Genomic DNA, 20881 nt, shown 5'->3' on the forward strand with positions numbered 1-20881 from the left:
CGGCATGCGGCGCTCCCCCGATGTCAGCCCCCGGCGGCTGTCCGACATCAGCCCGCAGCTGCGGCAGCTCAAGTACCTGGTGGTGGACGAGGCCATTAAAGAGGACTTGAAGTGGTCCCGCTCCGTGGAAGACCTCACCAGCGCGTCCGTGGGGCTCACCTCCATCGAGGAACGCATCCTCCGCATCACCGGCTACTACGGCTACCAGCCCTGGGCCGCCAGCTACAAACGTGAGTCCCCGGCACGGACGGGCGTGGGGGTTTGCCAGGACGGGGGCGAGCGGGGGCAGCCCGGAACCGGCTGAGGGATGTGGGTTCGAGGGGCCGATCGCTTTGCCGCTGGAACAAACCTCGCTCAAGTACTCTCACTCTCGGCGAAAAATTCTATGCCCGTGTTGCCTTAGTCCTTTGGCAGTGGCTGGTTCACGAGAGCGTGGTGCTAAGAATGATGACAGCTAAATTCTGCTAAGAAAATAGGTCAAATGTTTGTCTTCGATGTTGCAGGCACACTTAGCGACGGTAATCACCGTGGGCTGACAGCTGTGTAAAAGCCCCTGCACGTTCACGCACGTACCATTTCCACAAGTAACGCGTTATCAGTGTATGTTTCCGTTGTTTTAGGAGTCTGTCAAATTTTCCCAGCACTTGAGCTGAATGATCTGTCTTTCCTATGTCGAGTGAAACTGTTTCTTTCGTACGCATGCACTTGAGAAAGAAACTTCCAATGATAACGATATGAAGAGAGGTGTAGCTGTATTCTTTCATATACATGATTTAAAAAAGGAATGCCCTATTTCCTGTCCATCATTCATCATGTTTATGTCAATTGTATGCATGAAAAAGTTCTAGAATAGTTTACCAGTTAATTGAAGTCATAGCATTATTTTGGTTGTCTTAATGTCATTTGTAACATTACAGGGTTTTTGTTGAAAAAAGGATTCTGCTGTAACAGAAATAATCGCTTTGCTGGAAACACTGGCTCTGATAAAGTGGCTGTTTTCATGTTGTACTTCCCTAAGTATTAAGTGCAAATGTTCTGAAATATTTACTACTGGATTATCTATTTGGCAGTGTGTTTAATAATGGAATAGAATGATACAAGAATGCATGGCACACAGTACTAGTTCAGTTTTTCTCTGAGAAGAGCCACTCCTGGTTGCCTGAAAATAGGACTTTACTAATAAATATTCTAATACCTCTTCTGTGAGAGCCTTTTTTTTATTTTTTTTCTTTGATTGCAATTATGACAGAAATATTGGATATTTGCTACTTTACTCACTAGGAGTATGGTATTTCTGGAAGAGCAATTCCAGTGCCTGGATTGGGGCTGTTCTTGAGAGTAAAGCTTATTCAGGCAGTTTTAAGGATCAGATCATATGTGGTTGCCAGACTGAGTTGGATGTTAATGGTTCTATCTAACAGAGTGACTAATAGTCTAGCTGAAGTCACACTGAGCTGCTGTGGCTGAACCTTCTGAAATAATAAAGGTCATGCTGGCTCCTCAATTATAACCTATTTGTTGAAATTTATAACTCTGTCTGAAAAAGTTAATAGCAATCCTAAGCCTGCTATTCTAGTTACATTTTCTCTCCTAAATTGATGTGAATAACAAAATTACATACTTGAATTGTAATGGTGGGGAATAAATATACAAAGTGTCTGATTTTCATAAATGTATGTCTAAAAATAATAGGTTATGTGAATTTGTTGCCAATTTAAAATCTGAGTTACTAGGAACATGGAAGGACACGTAGAAGAAAAGACACATCTCTACAGCATGGTTTAAGGAGAGCTGTGTTGATCTGCATCAGTTGAATAGCTGACTGAATAGGGTATATCATAAAGTGGGAAGACAACTTTGTCACCACCACTTTGAAACCTCTTTGAATACTCCCTCAAGTTGGGTTGACATCTAATTTTGGGATATGGACTTTCCTTGTGACTTTGCAGTTAGAAAATTTATTTGGCTCAAGTACTGTGATCAAATTATTTTTGTTAAGCTCAGATTGCAACCTGGGTACTTTTTGTCATCTTATTTTGCATGCTTGTAGACATTTGGATGCACTATGATTATAATTATGGAGTGCACTAATAATGGACCTGCTTTGCAGAAAATAAATCTATAATATGGTCTGATCTAGATTTATTTAGTCTGTTTCTCTTGGTGACATTCTTTTTATTGCAACTAAATTGCCTTTAGGCCCAGATCTACTTCTTTTGCACTCAAGTGTATTCTTTCATACTTTATTTAGACTGTTTATATATATACAGGTGTATGTGCAGATATATATAATTGTTTGAGGGATCCAGAAAGCTTTGGCTTATTTGGTTATTTTTGTTTTAGCAAACCTCTGTTAGGGAAACTACCACTAATAATCCAAAATAGTGTTACCATGATCCCAAAACTTCCTTGGAGAACAATTTAAAACATACTGGGATGCCTCAAGGTTATGTAGCAAATCCAGTATTTAATATTCTTATAAATTAGTGGAAAGAGAGGAGAAAGAAGTGAAAATGTGCTGAAGACACAAATTGGTCTGGATTGGACAGAATGAGAAAAGACTCATAACATTATTCTCAGGAGACTTGCCCCAGCCAGGTGACTTGCTGAAATGTCAATAAATGTCATTCAGTTATCAAAAACAGAAGCCTCATGTTTCCTGAAAATGCTGAAATTACCTGCCAGCTTTCACATTACATTGGCTGGTGAGTTTGGGACTGTACACAGCTCAGGGAAGACCTCTGCTGTTTGCCTGCACTTGCAAACCAGATTTTAGGAACTGGAATAATGTGATGCAGTTCCTGTGTGTTAGGATGCCTTCAGAGAATTTAGTGAAATACTGTAATTTTGGTTGTCTGCTCTCAAAAAATATTACAGGAGGCTCTGACATGAGCAAGGAGAAAGAGTACAGGCAATCTGTAAAGAGCCTCAAGAGTTTTTGCTGTTTACCTTAAAGAGGTTGAAATGAAAGTATTGGAAAGTACTGACACATTGCTTAGGCAGGCAGAGAGTTTTTCTTCTTTCTATGTCATAAGAGAAAAAGGCAGGCAAAGAAACTGAAAAGCCATCAATTAAAGACTGATTGAAAAACAATATTTAAGAAAACGTAATTTATTCTTGAGACGAAGATTTCAAGGGATTGTAATAGCAGTGGAAAGATCTGGAATTGTGATAAAATGGGAAACATATCGGAGAGAATATTAAATTTCATTATCCAGAATTCAAATTAGCCCCTCCTTAGGGTGTGAGGAGACTTTTCTTGAGGGTTTCTTGTGCTTCCCTCCATAGCATCTGCCAACCTTTAGAAAGAGAATAGGAGTGTTTCCTGATCCAATCTGGTAGTTCTTATTTTTCTGAATTCTTTGATTTCCAGGGTAACTAATTATGTGGTTAACTGCTCTCCAGTCTAAATCAAATATTCATACGTGTCCCGTGGGAAATATTTTGCAGCATGTGATTTGATTTTTCGAATATAAAGGCAGAGGGGAAGAAACAGATAAGATGCCATCAGATTGTAGAATCATACTCTTATGCAGCTACCAATGTAAAAGCTCAATATTTGTGAAATTCTCATTATCAGTAAGAGGTATGTTGCCTTTTAATTTTTTTTCTTTTAGTTAGAACATAGGGATCAAAGACTTTAATTTAAAAAAGCCCCCTAAACAATGCCACAAGATTTGCAGAACCCACTGACAGTCTTCTGTCAAAGAAGCTATTGTTAGAGCTGTATTAGCACTGCTGTTCTCTTCCATGAAGGTTATGTGAATTCTCATGATTTCTGCTTCTGGAAGCCTGGGACTTCAGCTGAAGAGCAAAGCCAAGTTTGGAGGTGAACAGCCGTATTTTAAGTTTCATTTTCACACCATTATCAGTCAGAATAATTCTAAAATATTCTAAAAATATTCTAATATTCTAAAATATTCTAAATATTTTTAGAAGTATAGTTCCCTGGGAGCTTTTCTGTGCTTGACAGATACTGGTGTCACAAAACTCTTGGACTGTCCTCCTGGGCAGTATGGAAGACTTGTCTATTTTAATGATTGTAGCAATCACCAGGGTGCTTATTTCCTGTGGAAACAAATGTGCACAGCTATCACCTTTACCAAACCTTCATTTTTCTCTAATTAGGTCTATTTTGTGGTGATTCAATATCACACTGTGTCATTATGTGATTAGTATTTTAAATACATTCACGTGGGCTTGAGCCAGCTCTCCTTATTTTGCAATCTTCTTCCTACAGATCACCTGCTTCTACTCCTTGTTTAAGATTAGGGTCTTTCTTTTAAAGCAGGGACTTTCATATATCCTTAGCATGTGTTTGTAAATACAGACTTATTGTGGACAAAACAGGATTATATGGGCCTTGGCCTCCCTCTTTTATTCACTTACATTCTTTCTGTGCTCACAGATGTTTCTCTACCTGCAGAAAGAAAATTAAGAGAATAGTATGTAGTTTTAACTCCTCTCAGTTCTGTTTACTAGGAATTGACTGCTATCTGTGGGTCATGGCTTGTGAACATACATTTCTCTGAGACTTTGACCTTGTGAATAATTCCAGGTTGTCCCAGTGGTAACTTTTAAGAGATGTGATGTTCAGGTGAAAGGGAAAGATTGTGTCAACTAAATGAAGTTCTCTGGCTTTGCTTCTCCCTGCTACCTTAAATACCAGTTTTCATATTTTTAATGTTTCCTCATAGTTATTTCAGCAATAACAAAAACCATATCATTTTAATGCACAAAATTTCAATATAGTACTCATCCAGTGTGTAGCACATTAGGTCTTGACCTGAATGTGGAATTGAAGTGCTATCACCAGTGTAAGTAACATACTGGAACACATTGTCTGAATAGCCTGAGCATTGCACAGAAAGCATAATTGTCTGAGTATGCCAATCACAGAATTATGTCAGAGAATGATTTGTGTAAGAAGGGACCTTAAAAGTCATCTAGTTTCCACCCCCCTGCCATAGGCAGGGACACGTTCTCTGGACCAGCTAGCTCAAATCCTCATCCAGGTTGGCCTTGAGCACTTCCAGGGATGGGGCACTCCTAACTCCTCTGGGCAGACTGTTCCCAGCTATAGACTTTGACAGCCTTTCAAGCTAATAGTTTAGTGTTGGTTTTAGCTAATTAAACGTATGAGCACTGTACCCTTATAAATATTAGAGTATCAGTTATACAGCTAAAGACCAGTGTTTCCAACTGATCCCCAGTGTTCCTCCTTGTGATTTTCTTTTCATGTGCCACTGAATGCTGAAATTTCACAGTTGCTAAAAGCAAATCCAGTGAGGATATGAATCGAGAGAAATTTGTGCAAATACCATTTTCATGTATTTGCATCTGAGGGAGAATTTAACTTACTCTTTTGAGTTGATATACTCCAGAAGTTCAAAGATGTAAGTTGAAGACTGTAATTTTCTCTGGGGAAAGCCATTTTCAGGCCAACTGTAAGCAGTTAATTTAAACTGATTGCTTGCTTTCCAATGCATAAATACTGAATGTAATAAGTTTATAACTGAAGCAAGACTTGGTGGTATCGTTCATGTTGCTGTTTCTGAAGTCAAATGATTATGTGAGAATATTGCTTTTCAGGTGAAAACATGGAGTAACCTCTAGATATCTTGCTTGGTGCAGCTATCTAAGTTTCTCTCCCCAGGGTCAATCTATAGGTCAACAGCCCTTCTACAATACCCAATCTGTAGGTCACCACTGAAGAAGCTTAGAAGATTAATAACAATATGTGTTTTATAGCTCTTTTTTTTTTTTTTCCTTTAAGATAGGCTTATGGCATCTGAAGCCTAGTTTATTTTTTAATCAATGTTCTTCAACTCTTCATTGTCAATACTAACATAAGTAATTTTTATGCTACCAAGAGAACCTACGAGAACACAGGAATGCCTACAGGTGAAAGAAAGCAACGGTGATGAATTGCACTGCAGATTTAAATTACTGTAGCGTTGTTGTTTCAAATGTCAGTTGCAGTTATCTGCCGCAAGCTAAACCTACATACGGTGATACATGAACCAGGGATATTAGTGACTTATGCCCACATGGCAGCTCACACAAAGACTTCTTAAGCAATTTCCTCACGTACATTGTAGTGTAACTGAGAAGGGCTGTCCCCAGAAACAGTCTTTTTAAGTATTTCAGAGACCCAATCACAAGTCTGCCTGTATCCCAGATACTACAGGCTATGTTTCTCCTTTGAAAGGGAACCCATTGGCTCCTGGGGGTTTTAGATCTTTGGGTGGTCTTGCAACTGAGAATGAGCACTATCTGGCCACCGAAGGCAGAGCAGAGCAGTATGGGTGCTGAATACTGAGCAGCTGCAAAGATTCCAGGTGAATATTTTAAAAAAAAAAGCCTTTCAGATGCTTCTTTTTCAAGACAATTCCAATAGAGAAGAAACATGGGGGTTCTTAGGCTTTTGAAAATTGGTAATAATTTTTTGGCCTGTACTAAGGAGAAAACTGGTTCCTGTTGCAATACAGAGCTTAATTAATCACAGACTTTAAGTTTTAAATTTCTTGCTGGCAAGCCAAGCAAATTCTAATTTAAACTGGTTTGCTAAACATTTTTGATTGTTTAATAAATATTTAGTAAATGGTAAATGTTCAGTGAACATTTAGTAACTTGTTTACTAAACAGTTTTAATTGTGTAGTGTTAAGTAACCACCACTTTTAACTAGGCAGATAAATAAATATTTTGTGTTTCGTATCTAGGTTTCAAAGGGAAGAAACTAAAAATTGCCACTTACAAAACGGGCCCTCTTTTTTTGCTTGTTTGCTGTTTAAACAAATTAATTCATTGCTTTCAGCTTTTTTTTCAGTGCAGCTTTAATTTCATGTCATCTTCAGCCATTTATGCAAAACAGTTCATGGGACAGCAATTAGGAGTCTGTTGACTTCCAGCATTCATTTTATACCCTTAATGAATGTTATCATTGAATGCTGCTGTGTTAGAATATACCACTGAAGTCTCCACCATGAAAACCTACTGCTAAACCTAGCTGTACGTTTTTGCAAGGTCAGGACCCATGTTAACAGTTTTGAAGAGAGTTACCTGGCATTTGAGAATCCTTTCATTGGAAAACTGCCTTTTTTTTTTTTTTTTTTTTTAAATAGAAATGTGAGCATGTTCACTAATCAATAAAATATGGGTTGTTGCTAAAATCACATACTACTCTGAATTGATATGGAATAATGAGGGAGCAAGTTAATTTGTGAAAAAAATTAATTTGGAAACTATCAAGAATCATGAACAAATACTTTTTTTTTGGAACTATTTTTATTGCAGACCCTTTGTCAGGGTAAATTTCTGTAATAGTTCTGGAGTGCACTGTGTGAGGTTTGTTTGCAACTTTAAATAATGATTTCTTTAAAAAAAACAATTAATTGCACAAGATAATGGCATTAAAATCAGACTACAAAGCCCGTGTTGTTCTACCATGATACCAGATACTGTTGTGTTACTGGAGTGTTACTGAAACACAAAGCCACAAAAGGACAACGACCAGCAGTGCTCATTAGCTTAATAGCTAGTTTTACTAGATTTTGGCTCATGTCAGGGCTGTCTTCAAGGTGAGTTTTTGTGCCATAATCTCTCTTCAGTATAATGAGGTGTTTGCGTTTCGTATTCCTTGGGTAAATTGCTGATAATTTCTGCCATTTACTTGAGATCAAATAAGCCTCAAGAGAAAGAGGAGGATGGCAACCTGGTATAGGGGCAGCTATACCCTGCCAAAGGCAGGGAGTTGGAACCAGGTGATCCTTAAGGTCCCTTTCAACCCACACTGTTCTGTGATTTTATAGAAAAGTTATGTAAAGGCCACTTTAGCCCTTTGGCAAGTGCCATCCTTTGGAATGCAAGGGTGTCGTTTTGTCCCTCTTGATGTTTTGGAAGCTGAAGCCATAGACTTTCTGCTGTTGCTTGTGAATGATGGCTACTCAGAGAACAGTAATAAGATGAGCACTTATGTTTGTAGAAATTTATCTGCAGATCATGGTCCCTACCTAGGGAATACCTTGCCTTCATGGGATACATCTTATTGTAGAAACCACTTCCCTGAGCATTTATGATTCCCTGTTTGTCTTCACTAGGCATGTGTTCTTTCATTCCTCAGCATATCCTTCGAAGAAAGAAAGATGCTGTGATTGTGTTGTAGTGCTAGGTTTAGCTTAGCAAGCTGCAGCTTTCCCTGAGAGCTCAGCGGAGCTGCTTAGGGCAGTACAACCACTGTCGCCCTCCCGTAGTCCATTTTGGATGGCTCTGCAGTTTTGCTCCAGCAGCTATCAGCTTTACAACACAGTGGCAGCGAAGGAGGCGAGAAGGGTCTCCCCATGAGGGTTTTAGAGGATCTTTAATCTTACATCTTGTCCCAGCGATCCCCAGAGGCAGAGAGACCCCGTGATCCGGACGCAGGGGCTTTTCCTCAGGGGCTATGGGGTGGTACATGGGCAGAGTTGGGGTACAGGAACCAACAGGGAGGACCCGAGGGAGTGGCCAGGAGTAGGGGCAGGGGACAGTGGGGGGGAACAATGTGAAAGGCATTTAATAAATGGATCAGTGGGAAATACAACACCACATGATTGCATGGAAGGCCATAGAGAAATATTTTCTTTATGAACCACTACATGTACTATTCCTTAGACAGAAGGGATGCAGCAGTGATATTCCCTGATTTCATTTTCTTTACACTTTGAGAAGCTTGTTCTCCTCTCAGTCATCTCCCCTTATAAAAAAGTGCATCTGAGTGATTTCAGACACCTCTCTTTTTCTCTGGAACTTGAGGGCCTAATAAGGTTCTTTTTTTTTTTTTTACCAAATGTGCCTTATTTTGCTTCCTGTCATTTTGTTTCCATGAATGTATCTGGCCAATAGAGGATTTGGGCTGCTTTCTGAGAAAAGCTCTTCCAGCAGTGAAGGAATTTAGGTAGCTTCACATTTAGAAGAATAACAATGACATCACGTAGTCAATAGGATGTATTAACTCAGCAAGCCAATCATCTGAGGCAAGGAAATTTGCATATTTGAGCTTCTCCAGGATAAGGGAATGTAACTGATTTTTAGTGAAATAAAAAGGCCTTAATCTTGCAATTAAATGTTCTTTTTGCTTTGCCATAACTAGCCTCTGTCAAATAATTCATGAGAAGTGCCTTATATGTCTAAACGAAGCAAGCAGATTTTCAGTTTTGAGCCCTGGTGCAGAGTCCTATTGATCCCATTGCAATAAAAATATTGTGGCAGAGCTGATCCAATAGTAACAACCCAAAGGTGCAGGGTTTGAAGAGGTGGACTCTGCTGGGTGATGCATGCAAAGCCAGTTTATTACACAAGTTACCAGCATTTTATAGTTTACTACTGGGTAGATCCATAGGCTCAACCCCCCCTGCCCCATCAAGTCCTTGGTGATTCCCTCTTGCAACAGTGGTGTGTCCTGGCTAACCGTCCTTTTGCACCAGAGGCTCAGGTCATGTCGTCCTGTTCGTCCTGTTTTGCCTCTTGTTCTTGCCTTGGGCTTTGTTTCGTCTGTTTCTTGTTCTTGCCTTGAGTTTTTATCTGTCCCATGGCTTTCACAGCACTAAAGCTAGTAGATCCACACAGCTATCAACTTTCATTGCTCTCTGGCCTCTGTCACAAAGGGTATCTTTTTCCTTGACTCTTACATCAGAAATACCACAAATTTGATGCTTTTCCTCACTATCTCTTCACACCAGCTAAGGTACCAAAGTAGCATGGAAGTTGAGCTGCTTGTCCACTGTCCAAGCTGAGCAGGCCAAGTCATTCCACCCTTAAACTCACTGACTGTTGTGCTGTTTTTAGCCCTGTGGCAGCCTGGGGGCTCTGCTTCATCCAGGATATCTTGCTTTGGCTTTGCCAGATCCATGCAGTTGTGTGAACAGAGCACAGGTTTGTGCTCAGGTGGGAAGTAAAGCAAGAACCTGCTCCTTCAGAGCTGCTGTGCTTGTGTGAGCATGGTGATGGTGTATTCATGGTCATGCCCTGAAAACCTGGAGTTGTTTTTCCTGTTTCAAGCAGTAACTCCTTTCCAGAAAATCTGGTCCATTGGGTGTTCAGTAGGGATTATCTGCTTGCAAATTTTTTGCCCTAGTTGAAATATGCAGTGCCAGGATTAACATCAACAGTGCAGTGTTTGCACCGTGAAACAGGAAATACAACTTTATGGCTTTGATTCTGTTGTCTCTCCTTCTCACTTGTGCAATGTTTTTTGGAAACTTTGAGACTGATTTAATTACTATGCAGCCATTTATTCTGGACAAGCGAAGATGGCAATCATGTTCACTTTTTCAGCTTAGGCGCTAGCTACCACTTACGGTTTTGGTTAGCACTTTCCATGGAATGGAAATTAATGACAGAAAACATTGTTCCTTGTACTTTTGCTGAAATGATTTTTAGCTGCATAGCATTTAGTGTTCTGCTGGCCTGGTAATTTCTCAGTTGTGGGTCTTTCTTCCCTTCAGAAACAAGACATTTATAAAGTAAAGAAATATATTTAGGTTTGATTACCAAAGGCTACTTAAAAAGAAAAAAATTACAAAATAATGTAAAGGTAGAAAAAGGCAGTCAAGAAACAAACCCCTTAATGTCAGTGGAGACATGGAAAATGTCTTTAATTAAGTTAGGAGATTTGATCACTTTCAAGTTGAGCAAGAGGAATGAGAAAAGAGCAGAAAAGGCTATATTTTTTTTAGCAGATTTGGCTTCTCGACATTTCTACATCATATGTTGTGACTAGAGGCCTCTGATTTTCAGGACTTATATTTCAGCTATTTCTTACATGCATTGCAAGTGTATTCCATGGGCCTGAACTTGGGAACTCAGGTTTCAAGCAAGCCAGAGATTATGCCCAGACAAGTATTCTGGTGCATTCAGGAGTTATAAAATTATTTAAGTTTTCTCGATAGACATAGGAATGACAAGTGGGTCTTGACTTGGAAATGAACATAAGCCCACATTCAGTTATTATAGTAGGTATATCATGGTACTCCTACATACAGCCATGTGAACTTTCTTCCAATATATGGGAAGTAAAGTCCTCTTTATCAGTCTGGGAAATTACATGAGTTGGAGTAAAAACTAGGGTAGCATGAAGGAATAGAGCTACTCTATGCATGGCTTCAGGGATTTTGGGAGGCTATCTGACTCCTGTATGGTTTTTCCAGCTTGCCAGGTTATCTTGGGAGAATATATGAAGAATGCACAAAGACATCTTAAATGACTGCCTTCCCACGGTTGTTGGCTTGTAAGACTTATGAAGATCCTCTTAGAGGGTGCAGTGTGGAATTGGATCTCTGGTTCCAGTTCATAAAATTACATCACAGTCTTTGGGAAGTATTATTTGATAAGCAACTTATTTAATAAACAACTTACTTATTTTCTTGCTTCAAAGACAACTTGCTTTCAAACTTTATAGCTTTGTAATATGTAGTTTAATATCTGTAGGAAATTCCTTGTCTTCTGCAAATAGTGATTTCAAGAGGTAGAGGGCTGTAGATGTGTTTTGACTTCACCCAGAGTGAGAAGTAGTTTCATGTTTTATAATATTTCTCCAAATGGAAACAAAAACGAGAGTAAATCATAGAAGCATGGATGAGTAATTTCTTTGTAGAGAAATGCATGGACAAGAAACATGTCTTGTACTGGGAACGATACTTTGTGCTTTCTGGTTTTGCTATCTGCATAGTAAAAACTGGATCTCATTGGAAATAATTATGACAAACAATATTAAGCATTCTGTATTTATTTATACAAAATGAAAATATTTTTGCATAGCATCTTTATAGGAATCTTTGCTATTAAGATTACTTTAAAATGATGCTCATATACCAGACAGTGTTTTATCACTGCATGTCAAATTGTTTTACACCGTACAATAACATTTCTCTAAAGGCACAATATCTCTTGTCTATATCATGAAAATGCACTGGAAGTGGTACTGAAACTAGAATCTTTAGAGTATAAGCCTAAACTCTCTTATGACTCTCTAGGTAGTTTTTGTTCCGCGATGAGCTTACTGAACAAGGGAAACAGGGAAATGCATCTCCAGTAGAGCACTTTTTAATGTATTATTTAGTTCTGCACTGATAATGATGAGAGAATTAGAAAACCTGTTAGGATGAATCCCTGACTCCAACCAAGCCCATGGCACTTTTCTCAGCAACTTCAGTCAAGCCAGGCTTCACCTACCAGGCTTAAGTCTTTGAGTTTGCCTTTTAAGCAGGCTTCCTGCTTTGTGTGCTGAACATTTGTTCCTAAGGCAACTGCATCCAATTACACCTACCCATACATGGTCTTTATTATATGCTCCTGAGCGCTACTGAGGAGCTCAATTTAAATTATAGAATAATTATTTCTTTTAATAGATGTGCAATTTTAAATTTCTTTAATCTTAAACTTGGTGTTTAGTTATTACTTAATATCTTGTCTGAACATGGGTAGAAAGTATCTACAGAAATTGAGAAGAGACCACTCTTTCTTCCCGTTGCCTAGAACACTGACTACCAGATCCCAAGTGCTGAAAGCAGAATGAACATACATGCAATTGTTTGCAGTTTTAGGTTAGGAGTAAAGAGTCGAGACTTCTAACAGGGCATGCTATAGAAGCAACAATAGAGGAGAAAAAAGTGCTTAAACAAGTCTGTTACCAATAGAAAATATGTATTGCCCTAAGCTCTAACTCCCACATTTTTCCTAAATAATAAAACATTGTTCATGTCTTTCTGCTTCAGATGAAGACAAAAAATCTGCCTGTACTAGAGTGGGGGTCACTGAATGGGTCTGAAGCAGAAGCCTTTCAGAACAGTTAAAGAAAGACATTCCAGTTTATCATTTGTATAAGTAGCAGTCTGAAAGCCATTTAGGTTTTGACAGCCCTGACTCAGGTGAGGAATAAGAACATATAAACCCAGAACTCCTTGCAAATGTAAACAAAGGACAGTATGCAGTGGGATGGAATTACAGTGTTCTTGGAGAAATTTGAAATGCTAGAGATAAAAAAATGTTGTACATTCAGCTTAGGTTTTTGGTGGTGATATTGTTAAATTATCCCACCACAAAGCCATATGTGTGATGGGCAGGATGCGGCTTGGAGAAACTCCGTGGTAACGTTTAAAATCTATCTAATGAAACTGTTTGAGTTAGTGCATTAACCTCTTATCTCTTTATTTTCAGAGGCCAAAATTGTTCCATCTTCATGTTGGTAAAACTGATAGAAGCTAAGAGGAATTTTGCCAAACTAAAACCAATAACTAATGATATGAAGGAATACTGCAGTCCTGAAAGGAATTGAGGGTTCTGGTATGACTCTGTAATAAGTTTGTGAAAGCTGTGCAGTTTGGCAAGCCTGGACACTCTTAAACCTCCAGAGAGTCCCAGAGCATGCTCACCAAAGTATTTTTACAAACACAACATGCTGTATCACAAGGCTAGAGTCTCTTTTGCTGTTTGAACATGTTCTACACTTTTCAAATGGAAGTGCAAAGTAACTGGATCTGGTCCCAGCTTCTAGCTGAGAGCATTTGTGTTGCAACTATCTATTGATATAAACATGTATAGAAAATTCCCTTCCAGCCAAGAGCATTCTCCTTGTGAACGTCTAGTGAATTCTTCCGCTTTCCTTCACTTTTTTCCATGCTGAAGGTAATTAGACAGTTGGTATTTTTGATCCTCCAATTATCTATAAGAAAATGATCCTTCTTATTTATGCTGGCTGAGGACAGCATGGGAGCAATGAAACTGCCTTTCCCTCTGAAAAAGTTCAAAACAGGAAGAGGTAAAACAATCTCAAATGTTGAGATAATTAGGATCTTGAAACACTTTTTTGGAGGGAGGTTTGTAGAACCTATGCAAAGTTGCACGCCCAGTTGTAGGAATTGTAGCAGAGAAGTAAGAGGTCAAGATCAAGAGGCATAAAATACCCTGGATATTAAGTGCTCTAGCTGAATTACTTGCACTGTAGAATAATTGGAAGGTACAACAAAATCAGCACCTTGCAGAAAGGCTTCTTCTACTTGAGATATATAGCTCTCAGTTAGTTCAAGGTTAAAACAGTTGCACTGTAATCTGCTTTGTGTAACAGCAGCTGATTTTACTAAAGGATAAGTGGTTATATAAATCTCAGCTCAGTGTTGAAGCTGGTGAATTTCACTGACGAATTTCAATAACCAACCTTGCAAGTCTGATCTTTCTTGGGTTTTTTGTTGCTGTTGGTTTATTTCCCAATAGGCTGAATTATTCTGTCATCTCATAAGGATGATTTCATTCGATTTTCATTTTTTTTGTATTAAAATTAGAGCCATTCTCAACCATTACATAATTCAAATAACATATCTCAAATAATTTTGCATTTATAAGCTTTTGGGATTAACTAATGAATGAAATTTAAATATTATATTAGTTATGATAAGGTAACATTTCAGGCATGTCAGCGTTGAAGAAGCATTTGGACAAAGTCCTTAATAATATGCATTAACTTTTGGTCAGCCCTCTGAAGCTGGCAGCTGGACGAGATGACCATGGTAGGTCCTGTCTGAAATTGTTCCATGTTTTCCTACTCTTCATCTCTCATAATTTTTTTATGCTAATGTTACACCATTAAAATATTAAGGACCTTATCCAGTAACCAAAATAATAGCTGAAAACACCCATGGGTGTAATTACAGCATCATGCATCTGCTTTGCAATTGAAAAATAGGTCTTTAGTGGTTTTATTCAGTTAAATAATGAGGAAGCTGTATTTCATTGGAGTTACTGAGTTGCATGGAAATGTCACTGCAACTATTTAATACACAAGTTTCAAGCCTGCAAAATTACATATGAGTAACTTAAGCTGTGCAGAAGCTGTGTGACTAAAATTATTTGTCTGTATATATTAGCTTTGAGGATATGAATTATCTGTATTGCTCCAAGTAGTTGGTTTTAGCCAACAGTGAATGTAGAACTTTTAAAAAAATACTAATTTAATATTCTTCACGTCATAAAATATCATTTTTATTTGTCTGTGCTAATTATAGCTGTCTAGAAGATTGTATCATTACTCTCATATATAAATTTTAAGTAAATTTCTGTGTAAATAGACCAATTTTTTTTTGGTGCAAACATAAATAATTCCATGCACTGTCAAAATACTTGAGTTCTCATAGTCATTTTGTCCTTTTCAACGTAATCACTGATCGGTGCTTTAATTTTTTTCAAGTCGGATCTAGTCATTTTTACAGAATATAATGGAATCCAAAGTAACTTGCGTGTGCTGAGCAATTTAGCTTGACACAATGGTCTGTCTATAAGGAAAAATTCTTGTGACAGGGTTTCTTTGTGGTTTATTTAATACAAATTAGAATCTGTATAAATTAGTGTTTTGATGGATGTTTGTCTTATTTCAGAAAAATGTATTTCTTCAGGTAATAATTCTGAGTGAGCAATTAGACGTTGTTGCAACGTGTTGAGAACTTAAGACTTTGATATCTTGTTCGCAAGAAGCACCATTTCCTTAAGCATAAAATCCTCTTCAAACCAAATACATCATTTATTTTATTTCCATTGTTTCTCTGTTGACTTCAGTGAAGTGCTAATTAAGCAGTACGAGCTTGTAGAATACCACTTAAAATAAGTAGCTTGGAAAAGACGAGTAAAGTCAATTATCAGTTGTAGGGTTTAAGGAAAACAGCATTAAATTTTCAGATGTCTCTCTGAATAAAAATTATAATTTGGATGCCCTGGATCCCAAATGCGGCATGTGACAAGAAACTGTAGCTACCTTTTCCTGGTGCTTTTCTTTGTTTTGTTTTGAGGTTTTTTGTTTGTTTGGGGGTTTCTTGTGGGTCAGGTTTTTGGAAAGAGAAAAGATCTTGTTACAGACAGGTCTTATAGACTTGTAGTCTATACAAGATTTATAGTCTCTTGTATAGAACACAACTCTTCTTGTTCTAGATAAACATTGCTTAAGGGACAGCTATCTTTATGTAGCCGCTATTAACCACATTTTATTTGTGAGTGTTCAGCTGCAATTTTAACAAAGAGAGTGGGGAGAGAGGGAGAGAAATTAATCCTACCTGCTGGGAGGTGTCCTGTGGGAAGCCTTACAGTTGCTTTCTGTTCTCCAGCCAGATCATTCTCTTGCTCAAAGCCCTCAGCTTCTTCCTTGCTGCACTCTCTACCCCATTTAGCACTTCATTTGTCTTTTCTCTCAGCTACTGATGATTTTTTTTTTCCTCTCCTGTTTAGGTTTCTTATCTGTCATGGGAAAGTCTCTTTCATTTTCTAACAGCTGACTGCAGTACTGGTCGTGTATAGATAAAGACCAGACCTAGAAGAAAAGGAAATTCAGAAACACTAACAACATTCTGGACACTGATGTGCTAAAACCAAAAACTGCTAATATGTTCTGAGTTTTCTGTGCGGAACGCAAAGAGAGAAGGTGGCCAGTGCTAGAAAGGCAACTCTCAAAGGAGTTGAGGAAAAATGGCGAAGGGGAAGGCTGGTAAACCATGAGTTATACCAGTTAATTTTAACATTTAAAATGAGTGAACATAGGTTTCTAAATAGAGATGGGGTTTCAAGTTGCTTTATGATAGGATCTGTACAACTGCTGGGCATCAGTACAAATATTATGAATGTAAAGTAGTATCTGTTCTGCAGAGGAATATATGTCCCAATCTGTTTGTGTGTAGCCAGTCATCTCTAAGAATGAAATGCTAGTAAATTGTATTGAAGCCCTCTGCCTCCTTTAAACCAGCATTTTCTGAAGAGCTGGTCAGACCTTCCCTCACAGCTCCTTCAGGCAAAAATGAGAAATGTCGGTTCACACAGCAAATGTCATGTAACTCACCTGAGTTCTGGTTTTGATAGTCATGATGTGCTGGACTATCCATATGCATATATATGGCAGTTAACAAAAACGATTTTGGCAGTAACAGAGCAACAGGGATAAAATATGGAAATCGAAGGAAAACACACTGAATCAATTCACTAAGTAAAAAAATTAAAGCAAAATAAAACACAAAGTGAAAGAGATTTTTATGGAAGTGTAAGAGTACGTGGGTGAGATGCCATATGGAGCATTGGTTGCGGGCAGCCAAATTTGCATCTGATGTAAGCTCTGTGAAAACTTGTAAGGAAATAAATAGGATAAGAAAGATATTGAAGAATAGCAAAGGCATAGGAGAGGTCCTGAAAGTTTCAAATAGGTCTGAAGAGCTAGAACTGGGAAGAAAACTAGGCTTCTCTTCTGTTGAAAATCTCAGAAGTGCCAAGGTTTCTAGTATCTTAATACATTTGTTATACTCTTATATAAATAGATTATGAGCTCAAACATTAACACATGAACTGATTGCACTCCGAACAAGTTTTGTTAAAAGGTGACTACTAGCAAGGCTATATTGCAGTTGTACTCTTTTGTACAGAAAGAAACAGAAAGAAAGAAACTTTATCTGAAATAACCAAATGAAAAAAACCCACACAGCTAGTATCAGTTAAAAATTACATTTTCATATAGTCATATAAGTACTTAAAGAGAATATTAAGAAGATTCCTTCCATTTAAACATTTCCTTCTCTCTGTACTATATCCTAGCATCCATAATAAACAAAAATACTGGTCAGATCTGGTTATGCTTTTTTCTCACCTTGTATTGTTTCCTGACTTAGAAATTTGTTGGCCAGCAAACTCAGCTGTTTGTGATAAGGGACAGAGAAGAGAGACATCTTCCATTGAAAGTAGATTTTGGGGGCAATGTGGTACAATTGAGTGATCTTAGAACAAGCAGCAGCATCTACCTGTTATTTTCTATGGACATTGTTTCGACTGGTATCAGTCCAGGATAACAGGAATACAGGGAATGGGGTAACATATTGATGTGATCTGTGCTCTAGAAGTGGTTTGTACTGGGAAGTTGTCTGAGAAAGGTACCCCTTCCTTTCCAGATAAATTGTTCTTGGCAAAGTAACACCAGAATCCACAGTTCTCTACCTCCTTTGCTTGGTGGCTGAGCCTGTCCATATGCAATATGCCACATATCTAAATCAAGATTTTAATCCTGATATTACAGTGCTCTGTGCTTTCCACTGATTTAAATATAAATATGATTCTCACACATGCAAACCAAGTGCATGTGTGTGCAGTGTTAGCATCCAGTGCTGCTGGCCTTTTAGTGTTACCTTGGTGAAATACGTGTCCCTGAGCAGAAACAGTTACATTTTTCAGAAAAAGTACCACAAGAGAACATTATGTAGGGATCCCCACTGACACCTTTGGGTGGTTTCTTTATGTTGACTGATTGTTCTTGCAATTCTTTTCCCCCCCTCCCTTTCTAATAATTTAATTTGTTCACTTGTATAAAGCCCATTCGTTTTGCACTGAATTTATTATCTCTATCCCAGCTATGGATTTGTTCATCTAAGGCATTTTGCAAAAGCCTTAATTTAGCCTTTTCTACAGTTGCAGAAGTGAATATTGTAGTCTGACAACCAGTTATTTCAACCTGCATAGATCATTCCTTGAGTGGTGTTCACAGAGAAATGGAAAAATTAGGGAGTTTGGCAGAAAGTCTATGTACTATGCTTTTTACATGGCCAGGAGAAATAAGGCTAACCTTTTTAAGGAAAAAAAGAGGGAAGGCATTAGGAAAGAAATTAGTGCTATTTTCCTATGACTAAGCTGTTCTGCTAAGAAGTCTGTAAGCACCCACAGTGTACTAAGATCCCTGTTTTGGGTGCTCAATGGAATTCAGAGACAGATTTCTTTTTTATTTAGAAATTGGAATATGCATTGAAAATTTATTTCAAAATACTGGAAATTTTTGTGTTATCCATGATGCATAATGTTGAGCGGTGATGGATAAAAGTATAATTTGAAATAATATGCTAATACAGTTAAAATGAGAAAGTTTGAATTTTTTAAATGACTTCTTATTCAGTAAGGTTTAGGGTCCACAGACAGGATACTGTAACCAGAAGACACCACAATTACACTGCCAAGCCCCAAATCAGATGTGCTTATTCTGGGCTGGTACACTCTTGCTAATTTTGACTTTCTAACACCTAGACATAGCCCATTACCTCTTACAGCATTTCTTTCCAGTAACTCCTGTTACTTGAGGATAGAAATACATGAATTGCCATGGTTGCTCTGAGTTAAATTCCATCTAATTGTTATTTACCTTTCAAAAGAAAGCAAGGTTAGGCAGGTCTGAGAGCGTGTTATGAGAGAACCTCTCCAGAAAGTTGCTGTTAGATTTTTTGTGGGCCTTTTTTGGTGTTTTTTTAGTTTGGTTTGGTTTTGTTTTGTTTTTTTCCTGATCCCTTAGAGTTAGCTGGTAAAAATAGGAGTTCACATATTTAAATTCAGGTTTTGAATGTTTTGGCAGGTGGTGTCTTACAGGTTCAGATAGTGTCTTAAAATAGTCTAACAGCTTGCCTATGTATATTTAAACTGCAAAATAGAATATACTATGCCAGTTATGATAAGCTATATGGAGTATTACCTTTGGCCATACAAATTGCAGGGGACTTTATTGATTTGATTGTCACTGATTTAGTTCAGAATTCTCAAATACCTGACAAGGTAAACAGGATTGAATGATAACAGCAAGCTGATCATGAAATGATGTTTTGCTAAGCAGTAAAAATGTCTAGCTACCAAAGTAACAGTGAAAAAATATCAGAACATGATGTCATCCCCCCTTATGCCATGTGTCTTAGAAACAAATTTGTCTGAAATGGCCATACAAGCAGGTGAACCAGATAAAGGAGTATAATCTAAAATATTTCTATGTCTTAAAAGTATAAAAAGTAGCTGCACTGATGCCTAGACATTCCACACAGTTTTGATGAAGGACAGGAAGATGAAAAAAGTAATTTTTAATTTTCAAAAGTATCATCAGAAGATAGACTTATTTTCTTCATGGTTTGTTTCTCAAATTAAATTATGTGTGCTTTCTTGTGAAACCAGGAGGCCTTTACAAAAGTCTAAGTACAGTTCAATTGCATGAGCATTCATCCCCATTGAGTAAAAGGCAAGCTGGTCACATACTCAGAGTGTTAAAAAGTGCAAAAGATCTTTGAATGCAAAGTATAAGTAAAAATTCACTTACTCTGTTTCACAGTATCATTCTTGTGTAAGTTTGACTTTTTCTTTAATGGAGTTCAGATTTTCAGTTATTGTTATGTTTTCAAATGTATTTAGCATGTTATACCTAAACCCTTTCTCTCATGCTAGGTTTTTTCATGTACTGGAATCACCTCTTGAAAGTTTCTCCTACATGCTATCTAAAAAGACCTCTAACCTGATGTGCCGGTTTGGACAAATTTGGAGGAAAATATCCTCTGATAGAAGGCAGGTTACAACCACCCACTATGTTCAGGAAAAAAAATTTTCCTCGGAGGAAAGTAAAAGAGATTAAAAAACCTATTTATTTAACAAACACACAGGAAAAGGATAACAATGCTAAATAATAAAACCTCTCGCTGTGCAGAGAAACCTGGGAAGATTTCCGAGTCCTTCTGTAGGTGTGGTCTCTCTCCTCCTCCTCGGAGCTGGGTCGGCGTGTGGCCACCTCCAGGGCCTTGGTGGAAAATTCTCCCAATGTGTTCTGATATTGTTGAAACAGTCCAGAAGAGAGGAAGGGAAAACCCAAAGTCCCAGGAAAATAAAGTTCAACTCTCCGTCTCCCTCAGGAGAAAAGGAGCCGAAAGCTGGCTGAAAAGCAAGCAGGGTGCTTCCTCTGCTCTTGCTACCACAGCAGGAGAATGCAGAGGAGTCTGTGTATGTGTGTCCTTGAACAACTGCTTTGAAAAGTTCCTCTCCCCCCTCTCAGGCTCAGTTTAAAGGCACAGAAAGGCACAAAGTTAATTTCTGGGCAGAGAG

The 20881-nt window shown here is 38.1% G+C and overlaps 1 protein-coding gene across 1 annotated transcript in view; it reads left to right on the plus strand.

Moving 5' to 3' along the window:
- The window catches only part of SLC35F3 (solute carrier family 35 member F3), a 167835-nt gene that overhangs the window by 559 nt on the left and 146395 nt on the right, over window positions 1–20881 (plus strand). The window contains exon 2 of the mRNA XM_039569397.1: window positions 1–230. Within this exon, the coding sequence (XP_039425331.1) occupies window positions 1–230 (230 nt within the window). The remainder of the gene's footprint in view (window positions 231–20881) is intronic.

The sequence above is a fragment of the Corvus cornix genome, chromosome 3, assembly GCF_000738735.6.
Source record: "Corvus cornix cornix isolate S_Up_H32 chromosome 3, ASM73873v5, whole genome shotgun sequence".
In the NCBI taxonomy this organism is placed as follows: Eukaryota; Metazoa; Chordata; class Aves; order Passeriformes; family Corvidae; genus Corvus; species Corvus cornix.